Source organism: Budorcas taxicolor, chromosome 8 (genome assembly GCF_023091745.1).
Source record: "Budorcas taxicolor isolate Tak-1 chromosome 8, Takin1.1, whole genome shotgun sequence".
Lineage (NCBI taxonomy): Eukaryota > Metazoa > Chordata > Mammalia > Artiodactyla > Bovidae > Budorcas > Budorcas taxicolor.
The window spans coordinates 92,966,018-92,991,300 of NC_068917.1; the positions used below are offsets into that span (position 1 = coordinate 92,966,018).

The 25,283-nt window shown below is 39.9% G+C and overlaps 1 protein-coding gene across 1 annotated transcript in view; it reads left to right on the plus strand.

The window, feature by feature from the left end:
* The window catches only part of TMEFF1 (transmembrane protein with EGF like and two follistatin like domains 1), a 144,591-nt gene that overhangs the window by 116,026 nt on the left and 3,282 nt on the right, over window positions 1-25,283 (plus strand). The window contains exons 8-10 of the mRNA XM_052645070.1: window positions 559-624; window positions 14,372-14,495; window positions 24,611-24,769. Of these exons, the coding sequence (XP_052501030.1) occupies window positions 559-624; window positions 14,372-14,495; window positions 24,611-24,769 (349 nt within the window). The remainder of the gene's footprint in view (window positions 1-558; window positions 625-14,371; window positions 14,496-24,610; window positions 24,770-25,283) is intronic.

Consider the following 25,283-nt stretch of genomic DNA (forward strand, 5'->3'; position numbering starts at 1 on the left):
TGGTTTATCTTGGTCCCCATTTACACCTGACTGTACCTTCCCTTGCCCTCACTGTGCACTGGGAAAACCGAAGCTTATGCTTCCCAGCAGGTGTTTATGGTTCATGTAGTCTTCCTGTCCTAACATAATTCAGCAGTAAGGGGTCATGTTTATAATAAATTTTGTCTGATAACACAGTTGATATTCCACATTTATACTAACTTGATATATTTCCAAGGAAACAGTGGTGTGAGAAGGTAAATCTTGAAACCATTGTCCCTTGGAGAACCGGCTAATCCTTTCTCTTCAAGGTCTATGTGATTTCAGTCTCACAGGGAAGACTTTTTAAGGAGATGATATTTTAGCTGAAGTTTCAGTGAAGTTAGACTGTTCATCATGCAGAACGCATTTATATCTGAGTGCTGAGACAGAAGTGTTACAATAGATCAAGTGAGTGGTAGATCAGGCAAAGTGGACAGAGAATTGGAAAGGACCTGGAGCGTTTGGAATATTTAGGAGTTTCATGGTATGACTTAAACATCATATGTATCTTAATTTTCAAATCATTTTCTCTTACAGACACAGATGACACTAGTTTGTTGGGAAAGAAGGATGATGGACTACAGTATCGACCAGATGTGAAAGGTACTGAATCACAATTTCCTGAATTTTGGCCAAGTGTTGAAATATGGTCACTAGCTGTCCTTAGTGGTTCTCGTTCCATTATAACGACCTTTCCAGCTTTGCTCTATGGCAGTATACATTATGCAGTTAAATTTTAGAAATAATATTGACTGAGCGCTTCTCAATTTACAGAGTACTCTCTCATCTGTGTTTTTTTAATTGAAATTTTTACTGTAAGAATTGTAGATTCACATGCATTTGTAAGAAATTATATAGAAAGATCTCTCATCTTTGCTTTTAAAATCCTCTTTGCCTCTCTAGAATCTACTGTTAACACTTAACCTCTGTGCATGGGTCTTTGAACCTAGTTCCCTTTGCCTGGAACTCTTCTTTGCCTAGGAGTCATCCTTTCGGTTACCTTAAAAGTTATTTCTGTTTGGGAACTATCCCTTGACTCTTAAACCTAGATTGCGTGCCTCTCTTCATACTCTGATGACCAAGCCCTTAACCTGCTCTAAGTATAATTGTCTGTTCTGCTCATCTGCATCCCTCTCTGGACTGTGAGCTCTGCCATGTTCACTTTGGGATTCCTAACACTTAGCAGAACGTCTGGCACTTACCTAGGGGCTCCATGCCTGTCAGAAGAATGGATATAGCTTAAAGAAACAGTAGGATTTATTCGTACAAAGTCTTTTATTTTAAGGTCAGATCAGAGATTGGATTCTAATTCCTTTGACTGCAAGTCCAGTGTGCTTTAATTTCTCATTTTCATATTCATTATTTCATTTGGTTTTTGCAACCACTATGATGGGTAGGGACCAGTGAAAATATTGAGTCGCATTGAGGTTATAGCTAGTGAACCGAAGCAGGTCCTGATCTTAGGATCCTAGACCAGGGTTTCTGTATATTTGCTTTTACATGTATCTTCTCTGCCATTTGTTTGGTTATACTAATGGGCAGTTTTTTTAAAAAAATGTGTGATCTACCTTTTAGGCCTAATTTCTAAAAAATACATAAAATGAGAATAACAGGCCCTATCTCATAGAGTGTCATAAAGGTCAAATGAGATAATGCATGTCAATTGCTTTGAATAGTATCTGACATACTCATAAGTGTGTAAGAAGTGGTAGCTGTTATTATCACTGAATAATTTGTATTTCTGTCACTTGAATCATATTAAACCTGAATCAGCTATATCCCATGAGCCCCTGAAATATCAGTTTCCTATGTTGATACTAAGTGCTGTGTTTAAAATAGGAAATCTTTGTATTCCCATAGGAGATATAATAGATCAATGCTAGTTTTATTCTTTACACTGATAGTACATGACCAGAATAGGAAAGTTCTTTTTCAGTAGGTAGAAGCTCCTGCTTAAGGCAATTTGGGGAATTGTGTATACCCAAAATACTTGTCTGTCTTCGATAATTTTCCAGAGATAATTTAGTGCCTAAGCCATTTTTGAGATACTGAACATTCTTTACACATAAGAATTTGTCTATAATGCACATGAAATTATCATAATCAGTAGATGTGACTTATTAAGTGCCTTTTTTTACTGGTTGTTTTACCAGAAACTGTTGGTGGATAGAAAGATATGTAATACATGACATCCATCTTTAAAGAACCTGTGACACAATAAGAAATGAACATAACCTTCTTGTAACAAAGTGAAAGTTGGTTATTGTTATGAATGTAGTGCTTTGAAAAAGTTAGGATAAGAACTCAGAAAAAAAGAAATTACTATTTGGTGGGGACTGGTGATGCAGGTGGAGGTGCAGGTTTGATCCCTGGGTCAAGAAGATCCCCTTGAGTAGGAAATAGCAACCCACTCCAGTATTCTTGCCTGGAAAATTCCATAAACAGAGGAGCCTGACAGGCTACAGTCCATGGAGTTGCAAAGAGTCGGACATGACTGAGCATGCATGCAGGAGAGTGGGGAGAATGGTGTAGGTCTAAGAAACACATAGAAGAGGTCTTATTTGAGCTGAACCTTGAAGGGTGGTTAGGATTTGAAGAGGTCGAAGGGTATTTAAGGAGGATGGAAGAGCATCAGCAGAAGTATGACTGCAAACATTGGGGTAGAATGTATTGGAGAACGATGAGGAATCCTTTTTGGCTGGAGAGAAGGGATATAAAAGGCAGAAATGGAAAGCAAGTATGGAAAGGTAGCTTGGGGCCAGATTGTGTACAGTCCTTTTTTTTTTTTTTTCGTCTGAGTCTTCACCACTGCACTGCCAGAGAATTCCCACATGTACAATCTTGAATGCTCTGTTATCCTAGGGCATTTAAACTTCATTTGCAGGCAGTGGGGAAATCATAATATATTTGAAAAGGAAAGGCTACAGTATTAACCAGCTGAATACATTATACCAGGCAGGACTTGTGCTTATTATGTACTTTGGGCTAGAGACAGAGAGATCAGTTAATTAGGCTCAAAAGGAATAGATTCCTACTTAAGATATGGAGGATAAAAGAGTTAAAACTAGGATGACTTAGATGATGGATTCTGTTTATTGAACTAAGAATATTGGGAGAGGAAAGGTGTTTGGGGTAAGTAAGAAAGGAGTTGATGGTGGAGATGATTAATTTTACTTTGGGGTTTGAGTTGCTTGTGGAACTCACCTGGACGACTTTGTATTTTAGCATAAATTTACGAGTTAGTCCTTGGATATCTAGGTGGTAACTGAAGTGATGAGAATGAGTGAAAGAGATTATAGAGCTGCATTGTTTAGTAGAGTAGCCACTGGCTACATGTGGCTATTTAAATTTAAATTGGATAAAATGAAATAAAATTAAAGGTTTTTGTTTCTCAGTTATACTAGCCGTATTTTAAATCCTCAGTAGTCCCATGTGACCCATGGTTACTATATTGGACAGCACAGATACAGAACATATCAAGAGCTGCAGAAAATTCTGTTGGACAGCACTCTTATTTTTCAAGGAGAGGAGGCTAGGATGAAGCAGAAAGAAGATCCAGAGGGAAAACATCATGAAGAGACTAGTGGCACAGAAGTTGAAATAGAAAGACTGACTGCTAGTTTAAAATGCTGCATAAAGGAATTAGAGGACAAGCGTCAAATTTGAAGATGTCAGAAATGTAAAGTTGAACTCTTGGAAAAGTGTGCTTTCAAGATGGAGCATTTAAATGTCCAGCATGGTGGTGAGTTAGTGCTTTTCTCAGGCTATTGGAAAACCTGTGGTAAATGTTGAAATTGCAGTGTTAGGAGATTTGTTGTAGATATGTCATAAAGGATATAGTGGCTGAGCATGAGGTGTATGGGCTTCACTAGTAGCTTAGCTGGTAAAGCGCCCACCTGCAGTGCTGGAGATCCCGGTTCAATTCCTGGATCGGGAAGATCCCCTGGAGAAGGGATAAGGCTACCCACTCCAGTCTTCAGCTTCTCTGGTGGCTCAGATGGTATAGAGTCCACCTGCAGTGCAGGAGACCTGGGTTTGATTCCTGGGTTAGCAAGATCCCCCGGAGGAGGGCATGGCAACCCACTGCAGTATTCTTCTCTGGAGAATCCCCATGGACAGGGGAGCCTGGCGGGCTGCAGTTCATGGGGTAGCAAAGAGTCAGACATGACTGAGTGACTAAATGTGCACATGTGTGCGTGCACGTGCACACACACACACCAGGTGTTTGGGAGCTGGGTATGTGACATTTTAAAAACTTGGTTGCAGAAAATTTCAAACATGAATGAACAGGATAGTATAATGAACCCTTATATACTCAACCACTATCAACAGTGAACAGCATTCTGTCATCCTTGTTTTGTCTGTATACCTTTACCCGGTGGATTATCATTATTCTTATTTTACAGATTTTTTTAAACTGTAATTTATATACATGGAAATGCACAAATGTTAGCCACTGACAAATGGATAGACCTCATCTGTACTACACCTTATCACAGTCTTTGCAACGTTTCCATCTACCCAGAAAGTTCCTTTGTGGCCAATGACATTTTAATAAGTGGCCATTTTTATCCAAGGATATTTTCATACAGCCTGAAATCCACTGTAACACTTTTTAATTGCCAACACATTCTCACTCCATTCCTGAGCATCACCTCACCCCAATCCTCACCTCAACTTCAATTTCATCCTCTCAGCCTCTCGCTGATCAAGGATACCAGACACACCAAGATATCAATATTGTTGGTTCCATTATTTGGTGATTAATGTTTATATATTTTAATACAGCTCATTTGATATGCCCTTTTAAAAATGGTCTTGATAAATTTGCCTTATCAAAAGGTAAGCCTGAGCCAGTTGCTGCAGTCACTGAAGGAGGGGGAGAGCCTATGTTGTGGAGTGTGGAGGAGAATCACAGTGAAGATGGTGAGAAGGCTGTGTAGGTGGGTGGCACAGAACCCTACGGGGAGGAAGGTCGCTGAGAGATGAGAGTGGGATGCTGATCTGCAGGTGACAGGTGGTGAGCACAGCAGGGGAAGGGAGAGGGCGAAGGGGTGTAGGAGTAATGTGATTTTGTTCCATCAGGGAGTTGAAAGGAGTGCTTCCTAAGGGAACCGCTGAGGAGGTGGATGAGTTTATGTGCACTAGAAAAGGTGTTTCACTGGGCAGAGTAGAAAGACTAGGAAAGAAAGACGCCGGGTTAGGGTTGGTCATATCTACTCCCTGGACATGAAAGGGTAGGGGGTGTTGGGGAGTAGACGGGAGTTTCTGCCTAGGTAAATGATTCTCTGTTGGGGTCTGAGGAGACTTGGGTTAAAGAAGGATGTGTTAGTGATGAAGCTTGGAGTGAAAGTTGGTATAGGGGAAGCAGGAAAGAGTATATTGAATTTTTGGATTCAGTATATTGGCTCTGTGGAAATAGAGAGCCCTCGAGTTACTAACGCAATATTGATGTTGTTGTGCCCTCAGTAGCCTCTTCTAGGTGCATGTCCTGGTTGTTAACAGCAATTCCTGGTGCTTTGTTTGGGTGGAACATGGATGGACCAAGACAGAGTCAGTGACACTTGCCTTTGCAGATAAGCCATCTGGAGTCTTACCACATCGTCACTCAGAACCATACTCTCCTTTGTATTTGAAAACACTGCCGCTGGTGGCAAATTGGTTTCTGAATGCCTCTGTAGGGTGGAAGGCACTGCTGGGTGTCTAAGCTTTTTATATTGTGTGTGTGCTCATGCACATACACGCACACATTGTTCAGAGACTCACAGTTGCAGCTGTTATTCATGGAGCCTGTCACCACTTGCCTGAAGGCATTGTTTGTACAGGACCGTGCCCAGTTCTTGCTGTGCAAGGCTACATCTCTGCTGTGGTTTCTGAAACTATGCTTCATTACGTCTGTAAAGCCTTTTAATCTTTCCTTTTTGAAGTTATCTAATTAACATGGCCTGGAGAGCAAGTGCTTGAACATTCCACTTTTGTCTGTTCCCCACCTACCTTGGTGAAGTCTTGTGATGGTTAAGAGCTTGTGCTCTGAAGTCAGACGTGGTCCATGCTGTGGACCATAAGGCAGTGTGGCCTGATTTCTCTGAGCCTCAGTGATCATATCTGTGAAGCAGGGGCAGTAATACCTACTGCCTAGGATTACTTTGAGCATTAAATGATGTCACTGAATTCCTTATTGATGTTATTATGGTGTTTTTTTTCCTAATTTCATTGTTAGTAGCCTGGCTGTGCTAAAGGTTCTTACCATGGGTAAGTCTGCCAATCACTATGTTTAATGTGGCTCATGAGTGACAGTAGGCTATCCTTTTAACTGTTTTTAATCAAGTACGCTACTATGTGCCAGTTGCTTTCACATATTGAATCCTTGCCACAATCACGTTACCACCATTTTGCAGATGAAGAAGCTGAAACTGTGGCTCGTGTAGAATGGCAGAGCAGCGACCAGCATTCAGACTTTCTGACCCTAAGCCCTGGTGCTCTTTCTTGTTCATGACAACTATTCCAGTGCATGTTCTCTTCAATTTTCTTCAGAATATTTAATCTACTCTCAGCTGCCACCTTGGTGAACACTTATACTCTGGCTTTACTCTTTCTCTAAGAACTAGTTCACATACTCAGCTACCTGTGGGTCTTTACACCTATGTTTAGCTTGTACTGCTTTGCCTGAACTTCCAGGAACTGCTGTCTTGCCTGGGACATGATGGGTGCTTAATAAATACCTTTTGGAGGACTGGAGATCTCAATTTGAACTCAGTTTACTATGCTCTTTCTACTGAGCCTCCTGTCATTAGGCTTATACAGAGTTTTTCTTTCAGTTTTTAAAGTTGTGAAATATATATAACAACACCACATGCTGTCTTAACCATTTTTTAAGTGTACGGGTCTGGTGGTATTTGATAAATTCATGTTGTGCCGCCATCACAGCATCCATCTCTCAAAATCATTTCATCCTGTGAAACTGGAACTATAGCCATTAAGCAATAACTCTTCATTTCCCCCTCCCTTCTGCCCTTATAACCACCATTCTGCTGATTGTTGCTATAGTTTTGACTATTCTACGTAACTCATATAAGTAGAAATTGTGCAGTATTTGTCTTTTTGTCACTGGCTTCAGTTGACATAATGTCCTCAAGGTCTGTGTCATAGCATATGTTGGAATTCATTTCCTTTTGAAGGCTGAATATTTCCTAGTGTGTAGAATATTCCCTACAACTCATCCATTTTGTTTATCCATTAATGGACACCTGGGTTGCTTCCATGTTTTAGTTATTGTGAGTAATGCTACCATGAATATAGGTATACAGCTGTCTCTTGGAGACCTTGCTTTCCATTTTTTTGGGGGCGGGGTGGTATCCAGATGGATCATATGGTATATCTACTTTTAATTTTTTGAGGAAGCACCCTACAGTTTTCCCTAGTGGCTGTACTGTTACATTTTCTCACCACCACGCCCAAGGATTACCATTTCTTCTTACCATTGCCAATACTTGTTATTTCCTGGTTTGGGAATAGTAGTCATCCTTTTGGGTGTAAGGTGCTGTCTTGTTTTGATTCATATTTCCCTAGTGATTAATGGCTTCCCAGGTGGTGCAGTGGAAAAGAGTCCGCCTACCAATGCAGGAGACACAAGAGATGTGGGTTCGATTGCTGGGTTGGGAAGATCCCCTGGAGAAGGAAATGGCAACCCACTCTAGTATTCTTGCCTGCAAAATCCCATAGACAGAGGGTCCTGGCAGGCAACAGCCCATGGGGTTGCAAAGAGTCCGACACAACTGAGTACAGACGCGTGATGCAATGATTAATGATGGTGGACATATTTTCATGTGTTTATTGACATTTTGTTGATTCTTTTTGAAGTAAAATTGTTTTACACAATTCTGCATTGAGCCATCTTTAGCAAAGAGGACAATTCTGTTGTATTAAAAACTTAAATGTTAGTGGGTTGGTGGTTGCAAAGTAAATAAAGGGTAAAACTAGGGAAGTTTGACATTAAGAAAAAGATCGGTGGGCAGTGAGGTAGGTGGTGAACAGACATGGGGAAATCCACACAAAGATAATGAAAGAGAGATTTCATTCAACATGAGGAAAACTTGATAATATTGGAATTAGCTATATTATATTGAAGAATATAAAGAATATCAAGGAGAGGGAAGAAAGCCTTCTTCAGTGATCAATGCAAATAAATAGAGGAAAACAATAGAATGGGAAAGTCTAGAGATCTCTTCGAGAAATTAGAGATACTAAGGGAACATTTCATGCAAAGATGGACACAATAAAGGACAGAAATGGTATGGACCTAACAGAAGCAGAAGATATTAAGAAGAGGTGGCAGGAATACACAGAAGAACTGTACAAAAAAGATCTTCATGACCCAGATAATTACAGTGGTGTGATCACCAAACTAGAGCCAGATATCCTGGAATGTGAAGTCAAGTGGGCCTTAGGAAGCATTACTACGAACAAAGCTAGTGGAAGTGATGGAATTCCAGTTGAGCTATTTCAAATCCTGAAAGATGATGCTGTGAAAGTGCTGCACTCAATATGCCAGCAAATTTGGAAAACTCAGCAGTGGCCACAGGACTGGAAAAGGTCAGTTTTCATTCCAATCCCGAAGAAAGGCAATGCCAAAGAATGTTCAAACTACTGCACAATGGCGTTCATCTCACACGCTAGTAAAGTAATGCTCAAAATTTTCCAAGCCAGGCTTCAACAGTACGTGAACCGTGAACTTCCTCATGTTCAAGGTGGATTTAGAAAAGACAGAGGAACAAGAGATCAAATTGCCAACATCCATTGGATCATTGAAAAAGCAAGAGAGTTCCAGAGAAACATCTACTTCTGCTTTACTAACTGTGCCAAAGCCTTTGACTGTGTGGATCACAATATACTGTGGAAAATTCTTTAAGAAATGGGAATACCAGACCACCTGACCTGTTTCCTGAGAAATCTGTATGCAGGTCAGGAATCAACAGTTAGAACTGGACATGGAACAACAGACTGGTTCCAAATAGGAAAAGGAGTACGTCAAGGCTGTATATTGTCACCCTGCTTATTTAACTTCTATGCAGAGTACATCATGAGAGACACTGGGCTGGAAGAAGCACAAGCTGGAATTAAGGTTGCCAGGAGAAATATCAATCACCTCAGATATGCAGATGACACCACCCTTATGGCAGAAAGTGAAGAACTAAAGAGCCTCTTGATGAAAGTGAAAGAGGAGAGTGAAAAAGTTGGCTTAAAGCTCAACATTCAGAAAACGAAGATCATGGCATCTGGTCCCATCACTTCATGGCAAATAGATGGGGAAACAGTGGAAACGGTATCAGACTTTATTTTGGGGGGCTCCAAAATCACTGCAGATGGTGATTGCAGCCATGAGATTAAAAGACGCTTACTCCTTGGAAGAAAAGTTATGACCAACCTAGATAGCATATTGAAAAGCAGAGACATTACTTTGCTAACAAAGGTCCATCTAGTCAAGGCTATGGTTTTTCCAGTGGTCATGTATGGATGTGAGAGTTGGACTGTGAAGAAAGTTGAGCATCGAAGAATTGATGCTTTTGAACTGTGGTGTTGGAGAAGACTCTTGAGAGTCCCTTGGACTGCAAGGAGATCCAACCAGTCCGTTCTAAAGGAGATGAGTCCTGGGTGTTCATTGGAAGGACTGATGTTAAGCTGAAACTCCAGTACTTTGTCCACCTCATGTGAAGAGTTGACTCATTGGAAAAGACTCTGATGCTGGGAGGGGTTGGGGGCAGGAGGAGAAGGGGACGACAGAGGATGAGATGGCTGGATGGCATCACCGACTCGATGGACATGAGTTTGAGTAATCTCTGGGAGTTGGTGATGGACAGGGAGGCCTGGTGTGCTGCAATTCATGGGGTTGCAAAGAGTTGGACACGACTGAGCGACTGAACTGGACTGAACTGATATTATGAGTTCCTTATCTCTGAACATGTTTAAGTAGAAACAGAATCATGAGGTTATAACTAAAGAAATTCCTTCATTAGACCAAATGACCTCCAAAGACCCTTACACATCTGAGTTTCTGGTTTCATTTACTTTCCAAAGCATCTGGACACTGTCTCTTTTTTCTGTGTTTCTATTATCTGTTCCTACTGCTGAGCTCAAACTTTTCAGTGCCAGAGTTTGGATTGTGTAGTAACCTCGTAATTGGTCATTCTGTCTTCCTTTTTTCTTCCAATTAATTTTAATAGCTTTTTGAGATATAATTTACATACCATTAAGTTCACCTGTTTAAATAGTGTAATTCAGTGTTTTTTTTTCTTTTAGTATATTTACAGGATTGTACTAATATCACATGTACTAGCATTATAATCTAATCTTAAATCATTTTCATTACCCTCAAAATAAACCTCACACCCATGTCACTTCCCATTCCCCCCTAACCATCAGCCCTACCCCTAGGTACCCGCTCTCAGTTAACTTCTTATGTAAACCATGGCTTTGCTTGTATTGCCCTCCAACTTGGTCCTCCTTGTCCATATGATTAAGAAAATGTTTCTCATCTGAGGCTTAAATTTTTCCATGCTCTGACTTCAACTTATTTTCACAACTTTGACTTAAACTCTTGTACAGTCTGAATGTACAGTTCTTGCTAGGTCCACTTACCTCTTGTTCTTGAGAGTGAGAACAGGTACCTTATGCCTGCTTTTTGGTTCCCACCGTTCAACTATCTGAATCTGTCCATGCTTTGAGACCTAACTTGAGTCCTACCTTCTCTATGAGTCCTTCCCTGGGTTATTCTGCCTAAGATGAAGTTCTCCTTTCAAGTGAACTTCCATAGCACCTGGTACTATAAAGCCTTCTTTTGGTGTTTTATTGTCTGCTATCGTGTGGGACCTCTTCTCTCGTGTTGTTCAGCGTTTTGTGTGTGTATGTTGAAGATAAACTTCTTGTGGGCAGGGACTGTGACCACATTTCCCTTACCCCCTCTGTAGCTTAGCTGAGCATATGGATGTGCACAGAAATAGTATGTAAGCGTAATAGAATGAATAGTGTTGGCATTGAGCAGAATGCTGAATTTGGACTCTGTGACAGACAGAGATTTCAAAGTCTTAATAGACACATCCACTTTTATATGGCTTTGCTTTGTCTAGAGCTTGAAACCACATTCTTTCATTAATTATTCAGTGAATGCTATTGGTGGTGTACTCTTTATTCATTTCTCATAACCCATTCTTAATTTTCTTATTGCTATCATGCATCTAAATTCTCTGATCACTTTCAGCTCTGCATTATTTTGCTGTTCTTATGTTCTTAGGACTTTCTTATGGTAGGTTAGTACATTGCCAGAGCTTTTGTAGACCAATGTGGTCTGTTTGTTATATACTTTATGCAATTTTATTTCTATAGGCTGGTACCTAACCTCAGTCTGTATAGTCCATTATTATATACTTCACGGTATACCACAGCCTGAAAATATCATGTTTTGAGAAGTTGCAGGATGATAAGCACTGTGGGAGACAGTTGCATTCCTCAAGTCACTTCATGGCTTGATTGCAAAGGTCAAATACTACTCTTGGTTTGAAACCATAGCAAGAACATTACTATGTTCTAAGTGTCAGGAGTTATACAGAAGTGGATAATACAGGCATCTAGATCCTCAGGGAGTTCATGGTCTCATGGTAGAGACCAGTTTAAATACCTAAATAGTTATGACAGTGTTGTGAGTATTGTAGCACAGAAGTGGGTTAGGATTGTAGGATTGCTCAGGATTGTAGCAGCCCAGAAGAAGGCTTGATTTCTTTGCCACAGCGTAATTATGGTTTGGGAGCTGGAGGAGCCCCTGTAAGCCCTTTGAGGACAGGATATATCTTAACTGCTTTTTTATCCCAGCACCTAGCAGAGTCCCTGGCATATGGAAGGTGATGAATAAATGATAAATGAATAAGCCACCTATTCTGTGCTGTCTAGCATGGTGGCTATTAGCCACATGTGACTGTTGAGTATTTGGAATGTGACCAGTTGGAATTGAGGTGTCCTGTAAGTGTGAAGTGCTCTCCAGATTTTGTAGATCTATTTAAGAAAAAGGAATATAAACTATCATAATTTATCTGCATATATGTTGAAATGCTATTTATTTGATATATTAGGTTAAATAAAACACATGATTTAAATTATCTTGTCTACTTTAAAAAATGTGAAATAAAATAAGTAAAAAATAAAAATTTTCTTTTTAAAAATAGAAAAAAATTTTCTATTACTAGAAAATAAAAGATTATATATGTGTCTTATGTTATACATCTTTTTTATTATCAGCATTTTGTTTGGTTTATTTTAAAAATTATTTTATTTATTTATTTTTGGCTGTGCTGGTTTTCATTGCTTCTCATGGGCTTTCTCTAGTTGGGGGGCTGGCTTCTCACTGCAGTGGCTTCTCTTGTTTTGGAGCACTGGCTCTAGGGTGCTCAGGCATCAGAGTTGTGGTACGTGGGTCAGTTGCCCCACAGCATGTGGAGTGTTTCTGGACCAGGGATCGAATACATGCATTGGCAAGCGGATTCTTAACACTGGACCACCGGGGAAGTCCACTGTGTTATACTACTGATGGACTTTGCTGATCTCATTCAGCTCTCTTAGAAGAAATTATTTGATTAAAGTTACACAAAATAGCAGAGATACCCTTAAAATGGAGATCTTCTGTGTTGAATTTCCCCTTAGTTTAATTATCTTTCTATGCATAAAATTGCACAATGTTGTAAATACATAAAATTTGAGGTAAAATGGCATGAACTTATAATCATTGAGATTAATAGTCAAAAAGATTCTCCTTTCATATGTAAATGTTGATCTCCAGAAAAACCTGCATTTTCATTTCTCAGTTTTTTCACACTTGGTACACCTATTCCCAGGTCTCCCTTTTTGATATCTATATATACACGTAGTCTCTTATTTCATTCCTTCTTAATATGTTTCTATTAATAATTCTTCAGATTATATTAACACTTTGTGTGTATTTGAGGGAGATAAGTCTTGTCTGGTGCATGATGTGTTACATAGAGAGCTGGTGGGTTTAGTGGCCTGTACATGCATTAATTATCTCAGATAATACAGTTGTGAGATCTCAGGCTTTGAGAGGGTGGTATGCTCAGGGTCACACGAGATTATTATTGTGAGATTATTATTAGTAAGAATCTGTAATTCACAGAATAATACACAGAATCTGTAAGCTGGAATTTTATAAAATGGCAGGAAGCTTGGGAGTTTTTCCTACACATGGACAGGCCTGTAAACATTGGGGAACTCTGGGTTCATAGAGCTGAGGACTAACGTATTAGGTAAACACCAGAAAAAAGTAAAACATTCATTCTAGGCTGTGTGAATATGTAAATAAGTATGCATATGTAAGTATGTGGAGGTAATGAAGGACACGGAAGCCTGGCATGCTTCAGTTCATGGGGTCACAAAGAATCTAACATGACTTAACGACTAAACAAGTATATGGGGAAAAGAGACATAGAAATAGAGAATGAATTAAGGAAAGAATATCGTTGGTTTTGAAGACTGGATCCCCATGCCTTCTTCTTTCCTGCCCTTTTCTATCTCTGCTTCCTGACTCTTCCCATTTTTGGTAGTGAAATTACTTACCACCCTCCCGTTTTTTTCAGGCCAACCCAATTCGGTTCAAGTCAGTATACTTAAGTCCAAACACATATTCATTAACATGTTTACAATGGTTTTCTTTGGATAGAGAGATTTGGGGCGGTTTAAAATTTCTTTTTTATTTGTTCTCTGTATCATTTGAATTTTTATTTTTACAGAAACATACACTAAGAAAAACAATTTAAAAAGAGCAGAGAACTATTTTCACTTGGGAAAAAATCAATATGCTCGATAGTTTTCATTCCAAAGTAAACCTTTCACCCTAAAATTTCAGAATCTCATACTTGTTCTCTGCCTTACCAGTGTCCTTTGGCCTCAATTTCATAGCCTCAAGGTGAATGGCTAGAGTAAGTCAATTCCCCAAAAGCCAGTGCTACGTACCCCATCTCTGACACAGAGGTGAGATTTCTTCTGGAAGTAATATTTTTTTTAATAGCAAAGATGTTGAGTGTTTTTATTTTTTCTGATTATTTTTAAACAGCAGTTGCTCATAGTGGTCGCATCCTGCAAATATTTTTAAATGCTTTGAATCTAAACAGTCTACCTGCTGTGTTTGTGGCTTAATGAGACCTTGGTTCTTGTCCAGCCTCCTATCTGATAAATTTCCTTCCCAAATGACCCAGCAAGGGGTGAATTTATTTGTTGTCTTAGAACCTTTGAAAAGTCCATGTTTTTCAATTTGCTTTTCATTATTTATTGACCTGGTTTATGTTCTTTTAAGATGCTAGTGATCAAAGGGAAGATGTTTATATTGGAAACCACATGCCTTGCCCTGAAAACCTCAATGGTTACTGCATCCATGGAAAATGTGAATTCATTTATTCTACTCAGAAGGCTTCTTGTAGGTAAGTCAGAGTACCTCCAGATCAGAGGTGAGACCTTTTTTCCATCTTTGGTCACTGCTCTGTAGCAGGTAATGAAATGTGGACTAAAAATATCACTAAAATGTAGTATTTATTTGCAGTTGAGTTAAAAAAAATACATTAGCAGCATCATTTGGAAAAAGCTGGCAAGTGATATGCAAAAAAAAAAAAAAAAAAAACAACAAAAAAACAACCCAGATGTTTATTAGGGTTTTGAGATAGGCTTAACCTTTTTAATATTATGCTGTGTATTTTTTAATATAGAACTATACCCATAGACCAACCTTATTTTGATTTTTAGGCAGTCTGTCACAGAGTGAGTGTGTTAAGAACTGAGAATGTTCTTAAACTTTATGGTCAAGTTTCAAATAAAGTTTATAATGTATTTCTCAAAATAAGGGGAATGGGGATTAGAATCAGGTGTAATATGAGAGATGGAGACAGAAAGGGTGTGAATCTTCAACTGTGTGATTTCAGAGAGGTTGTGTAAATAGTGCTGAGATAAAACTAGATCTCGAATTTCCTGATACTCACCCTTATGGCCTTAGTGCTTTTGCTGTTCCGTGTCTGTACTGATAGCACTTCTTGCTGCTGCTTCTGGGAGCTTGTCTTTCACCTCTGGTTGGTCTAGTTGTCAAGGCAGTGTTTGCAAACACAGGGCGATTGGTCTTATTCTTCTCACTCCTTCCCCCTGCAGTTTGACCAGTGAATCTTTTTTTCAAGAAGTAAAAAGAAAGCTTGTGAAATCAAGTCTCCTGGTTTCTGTTTCTTTAACTTCATTCCCCTGACTTCTCCCCAACCCTGCTCCGTCCCATTATCCTCCTACTTAAAAAATAAAACAAAACACTTTAAATTGTTTTAATGGTTATTATGAGTTCTTTGTTAAGCTTTCAGCTTCCTTCTAATTGAATGGTTTCCTGTCTTTGAAGGAGCTAATACCAGCCTCACCCCCCACCCTACCTCTTTGCCTGTACATTAAAAAAAAAAAAAAAACCAGCCATGCAAGGGAGAACAAAATAAAATCATACGGTGGATTCCTCACGCTTGTCTCATAGTGACAGACATATCTCGGTGGAAGTTCCGATCATGTTGTCCTCTGAGCCTGGGGTGTCTTTTAAGATACCTAAAAGGGAGGGAAGGAGAGGTTGATGTCTAAGCCTCATGAGCCTATTTGCAGGGCAGCGGAGATGTGGACATAGAGAACAGGCCTGTGGACTCAGTGGGGGAGGTGAGGACGGGATGAACTGAGAGATCAGCATAGAAACGCATACATTACCATATGTAAAACAGATAACAAGTGGAAATTTGCTGGGTGACACGGGGAGCTCAACCCAGTGCTCTGTGACAACCTAGAGGGGTGGGATGGAACGGGAGATGGGAGGAGGGGTAGAGGGGTTCAGGAAGGAGGGGACATATGTATACCTGTGGCTGATTCATGTTGATGTATGGCAGAGGCCAACAGAATACTGTAACGCAATTATCCTCCAATTAAAAGAAATGATAATGGTAGTTATTTCCCAGTGTTGTTAATATATGCAGAGTACTTATCACAATGCCTGTTACATAATCTGTATTTAATAAATAGCAATGGATATTGATATTGACAATATTGATATTCCTAGGCTATACGCATTGTTAGGTTGGGGGCTCCGTTTTGCTAACCATTGTCTCCCCAGTGCCTGGCATATGGCCTCTCCCAGTAGCTACTCAGTGAATATTTTTTGAATGACATGTGATGGTGGCCAACTTTTCCCTCTTCTTCAGACCAGAGATGTTTTTTAAATGCTAAAGAATCTCTTTTCTGCATATTGTAACTCCAAAAAGCAGTTGATCTTTGTCTTTTGTCTAAGCATCTACAGTGTCCACAAGAACCAGGGCCTGGCATCACATGGATTTCTACTGATAGGTGTATTTGTTTAGTAGCAGTAAACAGGCAGGGATGAACATCCTTCAGCCACAGTCCTGTTATTAGGTTAAAATCTTTTAGCATTATGTCACCATTAATTTGTTTATTTATTGCCTTTGTTGTCCAGTCACTACTCTGTGTCTGACTCTTTGCCTACTTTGTACCAAATCCTACATGGCCCTGGGGTCTCGAGTTCAAATATGACAGAGATCCAGCCTTCAGAAAAACTTAGTCTGGTGGCAGCAACTAACAAATAATAATTTAAAAGTGATACTATATGGAAAATGCTATCATACATAGATACACATGAGATGATTTGAGACTTCAAGAAAGCTCTTCAACCCTTAAGTGGGAGGAGGGGCAGGTCTTATGAGGACATTTGTGCCATACCAGGAGATTGCCCTTTAATTAATTAATTAATTTGACCACACTGCATGGCTTGTGAGATCTTAGTTCCCCAACCAGAGATGGAACCCAGGCCCATACAGAAAGCACAGAGACCTAACCACTGGACCTCCAGGGAATTCCCATGTCCTTTATTTTAAAGACAGAAACCATTTAAGGATTTACATAAGAAAGATAGGGGCAGATCTGAAAGCCATCCTGGTAGCTAGGTGAAAAACGGATCCGAAGACTGAAGGTTAGGAGCCTGTCTGTTAGTGAGGAGTGGGAGCCTGAGCCAAGTAAAGGCCTTACAGTGGGACTGAGATGCGGACATGAGTTGTAGAGGGAAAATAGGTGGTGACTCCAGAGGCTTTGGTGGCTGGTTGGGTATGAGGATGGGAATGTGGGAGTTGGGGGAGGGTCATGGGAGGGAAGAGTCAAGAGAGTCTCCTGGGTTTCTAGCTGATGCAAAATTGAGGAGGGAAAGGAAATAGGGGGAGGAGAATGGAGGTTTGGGGGGGTCATGATGTGCTGAGCTTAATAATGCTTGATCTCAAGTGTCTGTGGGGCATCCACTTACCTAGTAGGCTCCTGGGTATCTGTGGTTTTGGAACTCATGAGGCAGGTGCACGTTGAAGATGTGTTTGGGAATCATTCCGTCTTTAGCGTTGTTCAGTCACTTAGTTGTGTCCAACTCTTTGCGACCCTATGGACTGCAGCACGCCAGGCTTCGCTGTCCTTCACCATCTCCCAGAGCTTGCTCAAACTCTCGTGTCCATTGAGTTGGTGGTGCCATCCAACCATCTCATCCTCTATCATCCCCTTCTCCTGCCTTCAATCCTTCCCAGCATCAGGGTCTTTTCTAGTGAGTCAGCTCTTCTCATCAGGTGGCCAAAATATTGGAGCGTCAGCTTCACCATCAGTCCCTCCGATGAATATTCAGGATTGATTTCCTTTAGGACTGACTGGTTTGATCTCCTTGCAGGCCGAGGAAATCTCGAGTCTTCTCCAACACCACAGTTCAGAAGCATCAATTCTTCGGCGCTCAACCTTCTTTATGGTGCGACTCTCATTCGTATATGACTACTGGAGGAAACCGTAGCTTTGACTATATGGGCCTTTGTTGGCAGAGGGCTTTAGCGTATCCCATCTAATTCCTACAGCAATCCTTCCACACACAGGGCCTCCACTTGATTAATCTCTCACCTTCTCAGTGCATATCCTCATTGCCTCCTTAAGAGTGAAGTCGCTCAGTCGTGTCCAACCCTTTGCGACCCTGTGGGCTGTAGCCTACCAGGCTTCTCCGTCCGTGGGATTCTCCAGGCAGGAATACTGGAGTGGGTTACCATTTCCTTCTCCAGGGGATCTTCCTGATCCAGGGATTGAACCCGGGTCTCCTGCATTGGAGGCAGACGCTTTAACCTCTGAGCCACCATTGCCTCCTTACTCAGCTTAATTCTGTGGTCAATCCTTGCAGTCCTTCCCTTGCTTCATCATATGCTCACTTGACAAAACGATCATCCTGGTTCGTTCCAGCTTCCCGCCTGCTGCATACCTACACCCACCAGGCTTTAACTGGTCTTATGCACCTGTATACTCAGCAGGCCCTGCATGCTGCCGGCAGTCACTCTATAACTGCGGTCCTTCATCCTCCTCTCCTAGATAAAATGACTGCTTTTACCATCCACCCTCTCTTCAGACTGTCAGTCCCTCCTCATCCTCGCTCTCAGTTAATGATCTAGTTTCCAAGTTCAGTGAGAAAACTGAAGGAGTATGATGAGAACACTCAGGCTTTTTACTATCACCGCCAGCAGTGCTCCCCATTTTTCTTCTTACCATATATTGTTTTATTCATATATTTTTACACATGTATAACTTACTTTTTATTTCCTTTATCTTGAAAGGTATCTCTCACTGTCCCTTCTATCAGCTACAGTCCCATTTCTGTCCTTTCCTTTGTAGAAGAACTAGAAATAGTTGTCTGTGGTCTGTCTCCAGTTTCTCACTTCCTATCTCATGAATTCACCCCAATGAGCTTTTGCTCCCCAGCACTTCACTGAGACTGTTCTTGTTGCTAAATTCCTCAGTCAGTTTCTCAGTCTCAAATGACTTGAATGATCAGTGGCATCCATCCTCCTGTGTGATAGACATTCTTCCCTTGGTTAAGGGATTACACTCTCTTGGTTTTCTCCTTCCTCACAGGCTGCTTTTCTTTCAGCCTCCTTGCCTGAGTCCTCTTTTGCTTCCTGGTCTCTCAGTGTTGGTGTGCGGCCAGGGTCCAGCTCTGGTCCTCTTCCTTAGTGAGTCCATCCAGCATCAGGGCTTTACATGATGTATGCTGATGACCCCCAGGCCACTCTCTCAACTTGGGACTCTCCCTCACTGCCGTTTTTCACATGAGCGTCTGACACCTTATGCTCAATAGAACCTAAGCTGATCTCCAGATCTGCCCTCCCTCTCCTAAACCTGTTCTGCCTCTAACTTATCCATCTCAGTTGATGCTGACTTCATCTTTTCTTTGGTTTAGACAAAACACCTCTGATATGACTTTGACTTGTCTGTCTGTCATACTCCACATTTAGTCATTTCAGGTGTCCTGTTGGCTCCATTTCAGAATATATCCAGCATTTGATGACTTCTCATTATCACTGCTACTCCTAGTCCAGGCACCATTTTTCCCTTCTGGCATTATGCATTAGCCTTCCTGATTGTATTCTAAATAGTCCATATTCAACACAGCAGCCAGAGTGAGACTTTAAAATAAAAGTCAGCTCTTGTCTTTCCTTTGCTAATGCCCTTCCAGCGGCTCCTTCATCTCCTGAGTGAGGAGCCCTTCGCACACGGGCCCCTTCACCTGTCTGTGTTGGTCTTCTCCTTCCCTTTCGCTGGCCCATTCCAGCCACACTTGCTTGGACATACCATGCACTCATGCGCCCACCTCAGGGCCTTTGCACTGATTCTTCTTTTGCCTGTTATGCTCTCCTCGCACTTGTCCACACAGCAAACTCCCTGACCCCTTTCACATCTTTACTCACATGTCTTCCTGAAGCTTGCCTTGACCATCTTCCTTAAAGTCGCAGGGCTCCCTTCCTGGCCCATACCTGGCACTCATGATACCCCTTAATTCTTTCTCTTTGTTCTCTTTTAATTCTACCTTCTAACATAACCATTTAATTTGCTAATCGTGTTTATTGACCCTCCCTCCCCTGCTGGAGGATAAACAAGCCAGGGATCTTTGTTCCCTGATGGATCCCCAATGCCCACCTCAGTACTTGGCACATGTTGGGTGCTCAGTAAGTAGGTTAAATATATGAGCGAATGAGTCAGCCCATGAGGCTGTGGGCATGATGAGATTACCATGGAGGGTATGGACATGAAAGAACAGGCAAGAGAGAACCAGATCCCTGGATCTGCCTTTAATTAGCAACAGAGGAAGTAGTGCTAACATGAAATTGAATACTCCAGTTCTTTGGAGAGTATAACCCAATAGTCAGTTGCAGGAATGATATCCAGGGGGAACTGCACGAGTGAAACATGGTCTACACATTCTTTTTGATACTCTGACCTTTAATTTTTGAATTAAGCTTAATTGTCAACTGCGTATCTAGGGCATTGTTATAGCTCCCTGTGGAACTATTTTTCTTTCACTGAGCTTTGACTTTGGGCTGTTAGCCTGCCATGAAATATATATTCTTTTAAAAAATCCTATGAGACTTCATTATATTGTTGAATTTATTATAGCTGTATTGTTGAGGATGATGCTCTCTGGATGAGAAAGTACCCTTTCTGGGGCTGGGGGACCAGGCTGTGTCTCTAGTGGGGACCTTAGTTTCCCGACCAGGGGTTGAACTCACGCCAGCGAAAACCCTGAGTCTTAGCTACTGAATTGCAAGGAAATTCCCGGAAAGTACCCTCTTTATATGAGGACTTATGTGATCAAGTTCCCTTAAATTTAATAAAAATAGCAACTGATTTGTTTTTTAAAAATGAAATAAAGTTGGTTTGCAATATTAGTTTCAAGTATACAGCATAGTGATTCAGTATTTTTATAGATTATACTCCATTTAAAGTTGTTATAAAGTAATGGCTGTAATTCTCTGTGCTGTACAGACACTTGTGGCGTATCTATTTTATATATAGTAGTTTGTCTCTCTTAATCCTATACCCCATTTGCTCTTCTTCCCTTGTTCCTCCCCACTGGTAACCACTACTTGTTTCCTCTATCTGTGAGTTTGTTTCTTTTTTGCTATATACATTCTTTGTTTTAATTTTTAGATTTCACAAAAACAGTGGTATTAGACAGTATTTGTCTGACATTTCGCTAAGTGTAATATTCTCTAGGTGCATCTGTGTTGCTGCAGATGGCAGAATTTCATTATTTTTTATTGCTGAGGAATATTCCTTGGTGTGTATGTATGTTTATCCATTTGTCTGCTAGTGGACACTTGGGTTTCTTCAGTATCTCAGCTATTATAAGTAATGCTGCCCTGAACATTGGGATGTATGTATCTTTTCAAGTTCGTGTTTTTGTTTTTTCTGGATAATGCCCATGAGTGGAATCTCTGGGTCATTGGGTAGATCTGTTTTCAGTTTTTTGAGGAATCTTATAGGTTTCCATAGTGACTGCACCAGTTTACATTCCAGCAATAGTAGTATACAAGGGTTCCCTTTTGTCCACATTCTTGCCAACATTTGTGATTTGTGGACTTTCTGATGATAACCATTCTGACAGTTGAGGTGATATCTTAGTAAAATGTTGAGCATCTTTTCATTAGCCATCTCTGCTTTGAAAAAAAAAGTCTGTTCAGGTCTTCTGCCTATATTCTGATTGGGTGGTTTTTTTGATATTGAGTTATATGAGCTATTTGTATATTTTGGATATTGACTGCTTATCGGTAATATCATTTGCAAATATTTTCTTCCATTCAGCAGGTTGTCTTTTTCTTTTGTCTGTGGTTTCCTTTGCTGTGCAAAAGATTTTAAGTTTAATTAGATCCTATTTGTTTAGTTCTGCTTTTATTTTTTTGCCTTGGGAGACAGATAAAAAAAATATTGCTATTATTTATGTCAAAGCGTGTTCTGCCTGTGTTCTCTTCTAGGTGTTTCATGATTTTCAAGTCTTATATTTAGTTTTGATCCATTTTAAGTTTATTTTTGTGTATGGCGTGAAGAAATACTCTAGTCTCATTCTGTTACATGTATTTGTCCAGATACTGTTATTCTTTAGAGCAACTGACTTGATTTCATTTTGGGGAGATTGTATTTTATATCAATGATTTTATCTCTTTTCCTTTTCCCCTCACCTCTCATCTCTTGTCCCACTTCTTTCCTTTATCCAATGGTTTTTAGTATATTCATGGAATTGTGTAGTCACTACAGTCAGTTTTACATTTCATCATCCTGAGGAAACTATACCCGTTACCCCCAAATCTCCCCATTCTCCTGAGCCTTAGACAGCCACTAATACTCTTTGTAGATTTATCTATTCTGGACATTTTATTTCAGTAGATTATATTCATATAGTATGTGGTCTGTGTCTGTCTGTCTTTGACTTAGCATACTGTTACATGATTTATTCATGTAGTGTGTATCAATATTTTGTTCCTTTTGTGGCTGAACAATATTTCATTAGATGGGTAATACCACATCTTTTAATCCACTTACCAGTTGAAAAATAATTAGATTGTTTCCACTTTTGGCTGTTATGGATCATGTTCCCTTTAATAATTGTTTGCAAGTTTTTGTGTGGACATGTGTTTTCATTTCCACTGGGTAAATGCCTAGGAGTTGCTGGGCCAAATGCTAACTCTGTGTTTAACTTTTCGAGAAACTGCCAGAATGGTTTTTGAAAGTGGCTGCATCATTTTTACGTTCCTTACAGAATCCTTGCCAACACTTGTCATTTTCTGACTTTTGATTCCTAGTTGGTATGCTAGACGACATCTTGTGGTTTTGATTTGCATTTCCATGACAACTAATGATATTAGTGCTTGTTTGTCATGCATCTATCTTTTTTTGAGAAATGTCTATTCAGATCTTTTGTCTATTTTGTACTTTTCCCCTCTTTTTTGTTAATGAGTTGTAATAGTTTTTTATATACTTTAGATACAAATCTCTTATCAGATACATACTTTGCAGAAATTTTCTCCTGTGGGTTATCTTTTCAGTTTCTTTCTTGATAGTGTCCTTATGTACAAAAGATTTAATTTTGATTTAGCCTACTTTAACTTTGTTATTGTTTGTGCTTTTGATGGTGTATGAAGAAATCATACCTCATCTAAGGTCCTGAATATTAACTTTCTCCCCCCCCCCCACCAAGAGTTTTATAGTTTTAGTTCTTGTATTTAGATCTGTGATCCATTTGAGTTAATTGTTGTGTATGCTGTGAGGAAGAGGTCCAACTCTTATTCTTTTGTATGTGGATGTCCAGATGTCCCAGCACTATTTGTTGAAAAGACTGTTCTCCCATCAAGTTATCTTAGCTCCCTTTCCAGATATTAGTTGACCATAGACGTAAAGGTGTATTTCTGGGCTCTCAGTTATGTTTGTGATCTCTGTATCTGCCAAACTGCTATTTTTGTCTGCTAGGAGGCTTAGAACCAGTATGGAACCTCTGGCAGATGTCTGGGACCCCCAAGGGTAGGATTTGTGGACTCATGTCCCTCTGGCTTCCCATTTCTGTGCTTTCGGGTTTTTTTCTTGCATTGTGTATGTGCATGCATGTTGCTCAGTCGTGTCCGACTGCTTGCGGTCCTATGGACTATAGCCCACTAGGTTCTTCTGTCCATGGGATTCTCCAGGCAAGAATACTGGAGTGGGTTGCTGTTTCCCTTTCCAGGGGATCTTCCCAACCCAGGGACTGAACACGGGTCTCCTGCATAGCAGGTGGATTCTTTTTTTTTTCACTCTCTGAGCCACCAGGAAAGCCCCTTGATATGTGTTTTTTTATTAAAAATTATTTTTCTGTAATGAAATGTGGGAAATTAATAATTACTCTATCCTTAGACTTCTAATGTTTTATTAATCAGTTGTAACCAAAGGCTGGTGAATTTACACATTTCATTTCTGTCCTTCTGTCAACTAAAAAATGTGAGTTTTCTTTTAAGTATCTTAAATGTTTCTCCCTATCAAATTATCGTCAGCTGATGTTGTTGCCTTTTTATTTACTCTTAATTGGAATTCAGATAATTTCTAAGATTTGTACCTATTTGATTGCTTAGCTTTGTTTCTGTCATTAACAACTTATTTTCATCTCTTCCCCTTGTTCTTTAAATGATCATATTATATACACTGAGAAGTGTCTTGAATATAATTTGGTGTTATGTTCAGAGAACTGTAAATGCCTATAAAACTATTTATTCAGTAATCCCACTTCAAGTATCTAGCCTAAGGGATAACCCTAAATATAGAATGCACAGTCATCATAATATCTACCACACCTAACTCATAATTCCAAAAAAATGGAAAATAGCTGATATGTCTAAAAGCAACAAATAGGTAAGTTTGCTGTATTTTAGCCACTGAATGGGATATTGTGAATCCACTTTTAAATGGCAATAACAAAGACTACTTAGCAACTTTTAAATTAAAGTGATATAATGATAAGTACAAGAAGCACTTTGTAAAATATTCATATGCAAAAGAGTATAAGGAAGTACAATAAGGGCAGTGTTTTTTCAGATGGTGGGAGAGTGCCTGATTTGCTGTTTCTGTTTATCATTCTTTTGTATGTTTTCATTTTAAAACCTGAAATTATGAAATTTATAAATCTCATAGGAGTCCTTTTTTTCTTTTTCCCCCTTTTCAGATGTGAATCTGGTTACACTGGACAGCACTGTGAAAAGACAGACTTTAGTATTCTCTATGTAGTGCCAAGTAGGCAAAAGCTCACTCATGTTCTTATTGCAGCAATTATTGGAGCTGTACAGATTGCCATTATAGTAGCAATTGTCATGTGCATAACCAGGTATGTAATGACCTACAAAATACCAACTTTCAATTAGAGGTGGGTGGCTATTCAGGAATCCTGAAGCACTCAAAATAATGGGAACTTGACATCTATCAGTCTATTAAGAAGAAATCTAGAATTAGTTCTCTAAGGTTTCCATGTCCATCATGCTGCTTTAGAATTTGGTCAAGAACTCATTCCCAGGGTTACAGGCAGTTCTAGGCTCAGGCAGAGGAAGCCTGAGGGTACTCAGTGGCATAAAGGAATTTTGAGATCTTAGAACTGTGTGTCTGCTTTAAGCATCACCTTCAGGGACAGTGATGGTAGCAGGGTGGTCTGCACATGCATTGAAGAGCCAGGCAGGAACTTTCTTAAGTCCTGCAGAATTGATTGGGTCTTGTGCCCTAAGAATATACTTTATGCTATGTAAATACAAGAAGGGAAGAAATCAGAGGTTCAAGAAAACTGTTTTTTAAATATGTTGTCTTAACATCACTTCATTTTCTGGAATACAGTTATAAGTAGTAAGCTT